This window comes from Myodes glareolus, chromosome 19 (genome assembly GCF_982192425.1).
Source record: "Myodes glareolus chromosome 19, mMyoGla1.1, whole genome shotgun sequence".
Taxonomy (NCBI): domain Eukaryota; kingdom Metazoa; phylum Chordata; class Mammalia; order Rodentia; family Cricetidae; genus Myodes; species Myodes glareolus.
Window position 1 is genome coordinate 64,773,590 of NC_142044.1, and position 10,154 is coordinate 64,783,743.

The 10,154-nt window shown below is 53.4% G+C and overlaps 1 protein-coding gene and 1 long non-coding RNA gene across 2 annotated transcripts; one reads left to right on the plus strand and one right to left on the minus strand.

The window, feature by feature from the left end:
* The first annotated feature begins 955 nt into the window (after nt 1-955).
* Nucleotides 956-2,440, plus strand: LOC146890987 (uncharacterized). The gene is made up of 3 exons (XR_014998147.2): nt 956-1,064; nt 1,787-1,947; nt 2,343-2,440. It is a non-coding gene; the product is annotated as an uncharacterized LOC146890987 (long non-coding RNA).
* Nucleotides 2,441-2,787: 347 nt separating this feature from the next.
* On the minus strand, nt 2,788-9,747 carry LOC125410183 (keratin, type II cuticular Hb1). The gene is made up of 9 exons (XM_087899321.1): nt 9,347-9,747; nt 7,407-7,615; nt 6,417-6,477; nt 6,199-6,294; nt 5,529-5,693; nt 5,170-5,295; nt 4,678-4,898; nt 3,555-3,586; nt 2,788-3,091 (listed from the first exon to the last, which is right to left on the minus strand). Exons 1-9 carry the CDS (start codon nt 9,707-9,709, stop codon nt 2,925-2,927), a joined length of 1,440 nt encoding a protein of 479 aa, XP_087755447.1. The 5' UTR covers nt 9,710-9,747; the 3' UTR covers nt 2,788-2,924.
* Between the last annotated feature and the right edge of the window lie 407 nt (nt 9,748-10,154).

Sequence of the window (10,154 nt, forward strand, 5' to 3'; positions counted from 1 at the left end):
ATATCAGAAAAACCAGGCCTGAGAACTTGTCCAACACACCAAGAACAGTGAAGACCATTCTGTCTGTACGGATCTGGCCTTGGACCTCACCTGACTGGCCCGCTGGTGCGTATGCCTGGCTCTGCCGTCCAGCAGTTCCACAGCAGGTCATGGCCACCCACATAGGTGTCAGTACTCTGTGCTCAGGAAGATCTCTAGGAACTCTGAGGCGTCTTGAACTCCTGTAGCTACTCTGTCACTTAGAGATGGATTGCTGTGTGGATGTGCTGTGTCTGACGGGTGACAGCAGTAACTATTGTTGGGATAAAGACAACTGGAGCGGGGTGGGTGGCTGTTGGTGGTGCATGCTTATAATCCAAGACTCAGGAAGTGGGGGCAGGAGGACCCATAGTGAGTTGCAGACCCATCTGGATGACATGAAAACCTGTTTCATAAAACAAACAAGAAAACCCAGCCAACTAACCAACCATTTGTGACTGCCAGTTGCCACACTATATAGGGAGATCAGAATTACTAAATAAATTGCAGTCAAGGGTACTGATATAGCTAAATAATTTATTGTCATTCAATAATTCTAAGCTTGTTGAAAGACACAGACATTTGCTACATGGTTTTGAGGCAGTAGGGAGAGAAGAAAGTATGCTAGAAAGTGTTGGGAGGAAGAGGAGGACCGTCCTGGTGGCTGAATCCAGGGGCAGCCTGGCTAGGAGAGATGCTTGCTTCAGTTCTGGACAGGACTGTGGCCTCAAAGGGCACTGCTCTTTGTTCTAGAGTAGTAATTAAAGACGGGTTACATTTGTTTATGCTGTGGAACGTTTGTTTAATGATGCAATTATGTGTTACATTCTTTTATGTTGCATTTGTCTGCCTCAAACACATGATTGGTCTAATAGAGAGTTGAACGGCTGGTAGCTAGGCAAGAGAAAGGATAGGCAGGGCTTCCAAGCAGAGAGAATAAATAGAGAGAGGAGAGAGAAGAAGAGGAGCAAGAGAAGGAGAAAAGGAGGACAGGAGGATGCCAGGGGCCGGTCACCCAGCCACACAGCCAGACATAGAATAAGAAGGTAAAAGCCTAGAGGCAAAAGGTAGATAGGGTAATTTAAGAAAAGCTGACCGGAAACAAGCTAAGCTAAGACTGGGCATTTATAAGTAATAAGTCTCCATGTGATTATTTGGGAGCTGCGTGGTGGGACCCCAAAGAGCAAAGAGGAATAAAAAACAAGTCTCTTGACAGAGTAGGGAGGAGAAAGATGTAGGGAGGGGCAGGAAGAATTCGGGGCCAGGGCTGTGGTAGAGGGATCATGTGGAGTGATGGCATGGGGGCCTGCTGCTGAGCATCAGGGTTCTGAGCATGGTCTAGGGTTTAACGGAGCAGGACCTTGAGCATAGTGGGAGCCAAGATGGAGGCTGGTGCAATGGTCCAGGGTCAGGGCACAAAGGTAGAGGGGCCCGAGTTCTCAAGGTGAGGCTGCAGCGTGAGGGGTGTGGACCAATGGGTGATGCCCTTGGGAGGAGTGAGAGCCTGTGAGGCAGGAGGGAAAGGCTGTAGACCTGAGACTTAGGGGCCACGGGTGGAGGAGAGATGGAGGCAGGGAGCTTGGTGTAGATCAAGAGGGCCTAAGACCTAAAGAGTGAAGGGGAAGGAGGTCATGGGCCTCAGCAGTACTGAGGAAGAGGGGTGGGGTGGCATCAGTGATGGATGCCTGGGGATAGAGAGCACTTGAGATCTGCTTCTCTAGCTTGGGCTCAGAGCTTTTCTGGATCCTCTATTCTGGACCATCCCCAGGACCGGTGATGTCAGGCCACAAAGAACAGAGTGGCCATCCTCATGTTGGGGATGAGATGCTCAGGTGCTGAGAACAAAGCAGTGACGTGGCCATGGCAACAAGGAGTGGGGGCCAGAGCAACGCAAAGAGCAACACAACTCCTGATAGCTGCTGCTGTGATGTGAGTGTGGTGCTGGGGTGCGGGGAGTGATATATGTGGGAGAAGAAAGTGGGGTGTGGGTGGAACCACAGTGGCAGACATACAAAAAGACAGATGGACAGCAGACAGACATACATGCTCACTCACAGTTCAATGGATCAACAGACAGACAGACACCTACCTCCAACTCCCCCTATCTCCCCAAACAGATGGATGACTAGATTGACAGATGTCCCCCAGCACCTCCCAAACCCACACACAGATGGATGGTCAGACAGGCAGGCAGACAGACAGGTAGACAGGTAGACAGGCAGACAGGCAGACAGGCAGACAGGCAGACAGGCAGACAGGCAGACAGGCAGGCAGACAATGCAACCCTGCCTTTCAGCAGAGCCTGTGGCCTCTGTTTCCTTCAGGACGGAAGCTGGAAGCCCATTGTCTCACTGTCCCAACCTCAGGATGATTGAGAAGGCTGCTGGGAATGAAGAAAGGATGTGCATTTGGGAGAAACAGGTATTCGGCATCACATCTCTCTTTGGTGGGCAACACTGGGAGCATCCCCTCAAAGCCACAGGGCCTAGTAGGTGTGGTATAGGCCGCCTGTGCTATGAGCTCTGCCTGGCGGGAATGAGAGGCGGTTCTGTTTGGGATCAGGCCCTGTAGATGTCTATCACAAGAACAGGCCAGTGACCCCTAGGTGACACCATGAGCTCACCCCAAGAAAGCACGACACCGCACACAGTTCTGAGAGTAGGCACAGTTTATTACACAACAGGGCCTAGAGGCTGAGGTCTCAGGAAGCGGCACTGGGCACCTTCAGGGCTGTAACTGAGGCAAGAGGCTGATCTCTCAGCAGCAGGCTCCTTGCTGGCAGGTAGCTGGGCAGAGGGCAGCTGCTGGGAATGGGGACTGTATTCTCAGAACACAAGGGCAGCAGAGCTTGAGACTGCTGTGGTCAGCCTTGTGGGGCAAGCCTCTTCCCGGCTCCCTCCAGACCTCTAACACCTCCCCTGGTAGCAGGAGCCACCCCCACAGGGTGCACACAGGCCGGTGCTCACTGCCACATTCCCACTGCAGGGGGCACTGCAGACACTGCCGGTCACTGGCCGTGATCCAGACACACACAGGTCCCCACTCACGACCCCTCCGCGGGAGCTGCTGACACCTGTAAGGACAAGGGAAGGGTCTCTAAGCCTGGCTGGTGGCCACCCCAGTCAGTCACCTTCCCTTGGTCAGTTAGGTTGCTCCAGCCTTTGGGGAAGGTCACAAAGAACGCTCAGTCTAGTTTGTAAACTGTGTAGAAAAGCCTCCTCTTAGGAGCCAGGAGGCTGAGTTATGGGCCAGCTTCTGCTCTGTGATTCCTTTTGTGGACACAGCTCCCTCACTTCTACAAGGCAGACATTATACTAAGTGACTTCTGAAGGCCCTTGGAGCGGTATCTTTCCCTTTTTCACTGCAGCCACTCTGGAAGCTGATGGAAGCTGATCTCAGTGTCTCTTTCTGCATGAACAACCTAGTACCCTTGATTAGAGCTGTTAGTGATGTTTACCCACTGTCTGTATACCACACCGGAAAGTCTTTGCTGATGTCCAAGGCTACAGTTTCCTTTCAGGGTTGATTATACTTACAGACATTCACGGCTCCAACACCTTCACACAGCCTGAGCAGAGGGAAGGAAGGGGAAGGAGAGAGTAGTCAGAACGAGGCATCATCAGGGCTTCCTCAGAAACCACATCCTTATCTTTGTCACTTAGACAAAGGCGTCTTTGTGGTGGTTGTGGCCATGCAGGGCGCACTATACTGAACAGACTTCAGACTGACTTCAAGTCTCGTCTGCCTTTATTCAGCTGATTCTGCAATGTGTAGCCCAAACAAGTCTCTGACAGACGGGGCTAGGCCCAGCTTTAGGAAGAAATGACCCCCTACTGGCTCACACTTTGAAGGGCTGGGCTGGTCGCTAATGCTGTTTTGGGAAGCTGTGGAGTTTTAAGAGGTGGGGTTGAGCTGGAGATAGTAGGTCACCAGAAGAGAGACTTCAAAGGTTACACTCTAGTCTCTGGCTCTTGATCCTGTCTAGTCTGCTGCCATGGGAACATCCCCATGACATACTGTAGGACAATTAATAAAAACCCAGAGACAGACATTGGGGTTCAATATGAAGATCAGAAAAGCAAAGCAGCCAACCACTAGAGAGCTCTTTGAAATCTTCAGACTGAAAGAGAGCGAGTTCCTGCCTCATGCCGCCTTAACTTGCTTCCACTGCTGTGGGCGGAGTTGCCTTACCACTCTCCTTGCTACAGTGGACCCAGCTCCCCTGAAACTACGAGTCAGAGGAAAGCCCCCACCACTTGTGCTGTTCTGTCCAGCACTGTGGTCGAAGGTGTCCTCCTGGGCACACAGGCCAGGGGCAGAAGTTGGCCAGCAGTTCGAACCCAGGGCAAGACCTCATGGACCTATAGGCAAGGTGCCCATCTTGGAAGAGCCAAGAGTTAGGACCCATGAGAGTTCTGACCCAGAGGTAGGGCACTTTGGCTCTAGTCCTAGCAGGCCCCTATGCTGGTTGGAGTTCTGGCTCTGTGGTGCCAGGGGCTTGCGTAATGAAGCCACCCAAGGCCAGTTCAAGAGCACCGGGCTCCAGGCAGAAATGGCTCTAACTTCTGTTGGTTCTTGGGTCGGAAACTGAGATGTGAAGGTAGGAGACAGTCTAAGCAGGGAAAGTTTCTAAGGTAGTGGAGAGGACCAGGGACCCACCTCTGCTCCTCGCCCTCCAGCAGGCGCCTGTAGGTGGCGATCTCGATGTCCAGGCCCAGCTTGGAGTTCATCACCTCCTGGTACTCCTTGAGCAGGCAGGCCATGTCCTGCTTGGCCTTCTGTAGGGCAGCCTCCAGCTCAGCCAGCTTGCAGCGGGCATCAGTGAGGGCGGCCTCTCCCTGCTGCTCAGACTGGGTCACTGCGGCCTCCAGCTTGGTGTTCTGGGGACACACAGAGAATGGGATATCTTATGATCTCTGGGTGGCACTATGTGTTACCTGGATGTATCTAGTCTGCAACTATCTGGGAAACATCCCTCACTCTCAAAAAAACCCCTTTTTCTTTATAGACTGGATTCAATCAGCGTGACCGTGGGCATACATAACTAGAAGGTATACTAAATGGTAAGATCCAGGCCGGGCACATGCTGGCACTATGGCACTGAGTGGGCATCCAGTGTCCCTGGTCTCAGCACAGCTGACCCCCACATACCTGACACTTGGCGTTCTCAATCTCGGCTGTCAGCCTCTGGATGATGCGGTTCAGCTCATTGATCTCCTCTCTGGTGCGGCGCAGGGTCTCCCCATGCCGGATCACTGTGGCCTTCATCTCCTCACACTGGGGATGGGGGAAGCAGAGATAGATGTCCATGAGGCACAGGACCCAGTGAGCACAGTCACTGAGTACACAAGACACACAGCAGCACGGTGCTCAGCCAGGGCTGCCTCCCCAACCTGAGAGCTGTCTGCAATCTTTTTGTGATTCTTGGGGTGCAAGAAGCCTTTTCTGACAGAGCCCAGAGTCCTTCCCACCGTCACATCTAAGGACAGGCGTTGTGACCACTCACTCACCTTGGTGCGGTACCAGGACTCGGCCTCTGCCCGGCTGCGGGTGGCAATGTCATCATACTGAGCTTTGATCTCAGCCACGATGCAGTCCATGTTCAGGTCCCGGCTGTTGTCCATCTTGACGATGACAGAGGTGTCTGAGATGTGGGCGTGGAGGATTCGGATCTCCTGCGGGAGGAGGGGGAGGAAGAAAGTCAGGTTGTCTGGGATTTTCTTCACCCGCCATTCCCCCAACCCCCACGACTCTCTTGGAACATGTCAGTCATATTTGTAGCAGAATGACCGACCCTGGAAAGAGACTGATTTCTGTTTCTAACTTTCGCTCGGAGGCAGCCATGAGCATTTCCCAAATTCTTGCTTCTGTGGTTGCTTAGGCCTAGCGAATCCAGGCTGTCTCTGGATAGTTCCTTAGGGACAGACTGCGCCCTGGGGTCTGATGTTCTCTTAGACTCGCCTTAGGGCCAGCAGGGTTGGGCTATACCTGTTGGTTCAGGAAGGACTAGGTGGTCTCTGAGTGGACAGTTCAGCTAGTCTGCTTGACTTTTCAGTCCCCTGCCCAAGCAGTCTCTAACCTGGCCTCATGTGTCAGATTAGGTTCATTATGGGGGGAACTTGGTGCGTTTGGGGATTCCTTCTGAGTCTCGTGTATGCTTGCCAAGGCTACCACCCTCACCTCTTCATACAGTCGCCGCAGGAAGTCGATCTCCTGGGTCAGTGCCTCTGCATTGGCTTCCAAGTCTGACTTGCGCAGGTAGGCACAGTCCACATCCTGTGGGGGTTGCAGAGAGTCTTAATTCTAATTCCTCCTTGGGTTTGGGGCATCTGTCCAATGAGTGGCAGGCTAGAGGGGGCAGGGTGGGTGGAAGGCAGGGACTAGCTTCAATCACTCACCTTCTTCAGAGCCACAAATTCATTCTCTGCTGTGGCCCGGAGTGCAACTTCTTCTTCGTACCTGAGGCAGGGGGGAAGGAGGCCTTGTTCAGGTGGGAGTGGTCGTGAAGCTGTCTCAGAAAGCAGCCTGAACTCCAGGCCTCGTACGAGGACCTGGGAGAGGCCAGGCTCTCTGCACAGGCCCGTAGGAACATTGGGTCTTTACAGTAGAGACAGGATCGTGGTTTTTGGAAGCTGTGCATTTGTGCACGTGTGCACGTGTGCGTGTGTGCGTGCCTGTGTGTGTGTGCGTGTGTGTGTGTGTGTGTGTGTGTGTGTGGTTGGGCAGAGGGAGATGCCATTTTTCCTTCTCCTTTGCTCTGAGCCTTTGGTTGATGCCCTGTCCATTATCTTCCTGGAAGGAGCCAAGGGACCACTCTGTGGGAAGGCCTGCTCAGAGTCAAGGATAGTGGCCAGAGGCCATAGCAAATCATGGCACTGAAGAAGGCTGGTCCCTTTGAGAAGCAGAAGCTTTCTAAGACTCAGCGCCCATCCTTCATGGCTGTGTCGCATGTAACTGCAAGTCTCCATATGTGACAATGTCACGCCTGCGTCCCAGCAGACGGTAAAGCCCCCAAGGGTCTAGACCATGCACACTGCTGGCTGGATTAGTAGCATCCTGTTGGGTCTACCTGGGTGCGGAAGGTTTTGGAGAAGAGAGTGGATGAAGAAACCCGAAAAACAGCATCCAGAGGCTTAAGGGCTAGTTCTGAAGACCAGGAAATGTAGGTTTCCCCAGAGTGTTTATTAGGTGGAGAAGGGAGCCTTGTACCCCTTCGGGGAGGCTGATGATGGTCTAGCTTGCAAAGGAGAGGAAGGCAGGGAAAGAAGCTCCTTAATGGGCAAGGTGGGGGCGGGCTTCCTGACCTAGGCAGGCAGAGAAGTCAACCACAGGCCAGATGTTCCTATGCACCCAGGGAGCTCCTGCCAAGACTGTCCAGCGATTCTCACCTCTTCTTGTAGCCCTCCATGGCCTCCTGGGCATGGTTGAGCTCAGCCGCCAGTCTCCCGCTGTCAGCCTCCACACACTCAGCCTCCCTCCTCAGGGTCTCGATGTAGCCCTCGAACAGCGGCTCCACGTTGCTCTCACAGCACTTGCGGTTCTGGTAGAACTGCCACTTGGTCTCCAGCAGCTTGTTCTGCTGCTCCAGGAAGCGCACCTGCCATTCAGAATTAAAGTCTGAGAATGGACCCTTGCATGATCAGAAGGTAAGGGTGCTTGTGCATGTGCACGCGTGCGTGCATGTTGTTTGTATGCATGCATGTGTGCATGTGTGCATGCATGTATGCATGTGTGTTTGCGCACATGCAGCAACAACACGTGAAGCCCATGTCCTCCTTTGTTGGCGTGTCATCTTTCCATAACCACACTGGGGCTGAGTCAGTTTACCAGCTGGGACTCCTTCTTGAGCACTAACTTTAGGCAGTTCACTTGAGGTCATGAAAAGTGCTTAAACCGTGTCCCCAGAACTCAGCTGCCTCTTCTTAGTATGTGACCTTGGATAAGGCACTTAACCTTCTGCGGAGCAGGGTAGTTAAAGTTCCCGTCTCAAAGTGCAGAGAGGCATGCTACCCTGAGAAGGCAACACAGCAAGGCAGCTATGACAGCCAACCTGCGAATGTTCGGCAGGCCTGTTTAGACTGTAAACTTTGGAAAGTGAAGTGTGTGGCAGTTATGGAACCCTGCAGCAACAACACAATTAGAATAATAGGCACGTGTGGTATGAGTGCAGAAATGCCCGTGTTCCACCCTTACACTCAAGAGTGGGGTTGAAGGCCAGCGAACGTGCTGGCTGTGGAGAGAGACCCTTGACCTGCAGGAGCAGAGCCCACCTGATAATAACAGATTATTGGGTCCCACGCTGCGTGTTACCTCTGTCTCCCCACCCCAGCTCGGTCCACTCTCGGATGTAGACGATTTCGTCTGATGCCCTTGCCGTATCCCTGGTGAGTTCTCTCCTGTGCTGGTTTTAGTGTCTCGTGTGTGCCTGTTCTGGACAGCTCTCCCCATCCCAGAGCTGCTTTCTCCTGGAGCCCAAACCTTTCTCCCTGTGCTTAAACCTCAGCTGCACATGGCTGCCTGAATTCTGTGAAGAAGGCTGCAGGCTCAAGTTTGCTCTGGCTCTGCAGTGGATGTCTGTGGAGTCCAGACCACACAGACACTGCTTTCCTATGGGGCCCCGAGGACGGGGGCTGTGTCTGAAGCTCAGGTCGCATGCTGAGCGCCAGTGCAGTAGCTTGCACAAAGTACAGCGGCGCAGCTGCTACGTGGGATTAAAGCAGCCCTGTGAGAGGAGCTTTCAGACAGTCTCCACAGTTACTCTTCCTGCCCTTGATCGAGGAGGACACTACCTTCCTTCACGACTTGGTCTCACACGCTGGAAAGTCCCAGAGGGCAGCTCTGGGCGAAGTTGTGCCTGGGCTCTGTAGGCCCCAGTTCTCTTTTCAGTTTGTTTTTCCATGTCAGACATGTGTGCATGTGTGCATGCATGTGTGTTTGCACACATGCAGCAACGACACGTGAAGCCCATGTCCTCCTTTGTTGGCGTGTCATCTATCCATAACCACACTGGGGCTGGGTAGTTTACCACCTGGGGATCCTTCTTGAGCACTAACATCAGGCAGTTCACCTGGGGTCATGAAAAGTGCTTAAGCCATGTCCCCAGAACTCAGCTGCCTCTTCTTAGTATGTGACCTTGGATAAGGCACTTAACCTTCTGCAAAGCGGGGTGGTTAAAGTTCCTTTCTCAAAAGTTCCTGTTTCCAGTCTCTGTCTGTGTCCCTCTGGCCTTGGGGGTTCAATGGGTTTGCATTCACTGTTTCCCCCTTAGCCCCCAGCCTTGGCTGTGCATATGGTGGGACCCAGGAAGGGGCTGGTCCAAGACACCCACCTTGTCGATGAAGGCTGCGAACCTGCTGTTGAGGCACTTGATCTGTTCCTTCTCCTCATGCTTCACGCACTGAGCATTGGGGTCGATCTCCAGGTTGAGAGGCGTGAGCAGGCTCTCATTGACAGAGACGCTGGTGATGCAGGGGGGTGTGGGCCCGCAGACACCTCCAGAGCGGTATCCAAAGCTGCGTCCACAGGAGCCAGAGCGGAAGCCCCCACAGACACTGTGGCTGCCAAAGCCCCCTGAGAGTCCACGGTAGCAGGAGATCCCCCTGTAGGGAGCTGCGGAGATGCAGCATCGGCCAGGCCTGGGCCCACAGGCTGATGCGCAGCTGAAGTTTCCAGTTCGAAAGCCACAGGTCATGGTGGAGGATCGACACGTGCGAAGAGGAGAGAAGTTGACAGTGGATGGAGCTGAGGCCGTGTGTTCCCTGGGTCGCTACGGCCCTTTTATATGCCCGCAGTAGCTGGCATTAAAAGAGGCCAAGAAGAGACAATAGCTGTGTTTTATTGGCTTGGCAGCACCTCCTAGTGTGGCTGTGTCAACAATCCTTGGCCACAGGCCTGTTTCATCTTCAAAGCCATTTACGAGCTTCCACCCGGCCTCTGCCCCTCCTGGGTCTCCGGGAGAGACAGCAAGGGGATCCCTCGGAGCATGTTACCCGGGCTATGGATCCTGGAGAGCTGACTGGCTTTGGGCAGAGAGGCTGGTCTGTTTTTCCTTATGAGGGACATTTCCTCCTCATCAGTCCCCATCCAAAGGGCAGGTCTTCATTGTCATGGCCAACCACTTCCAGTGGTTTTTTTCA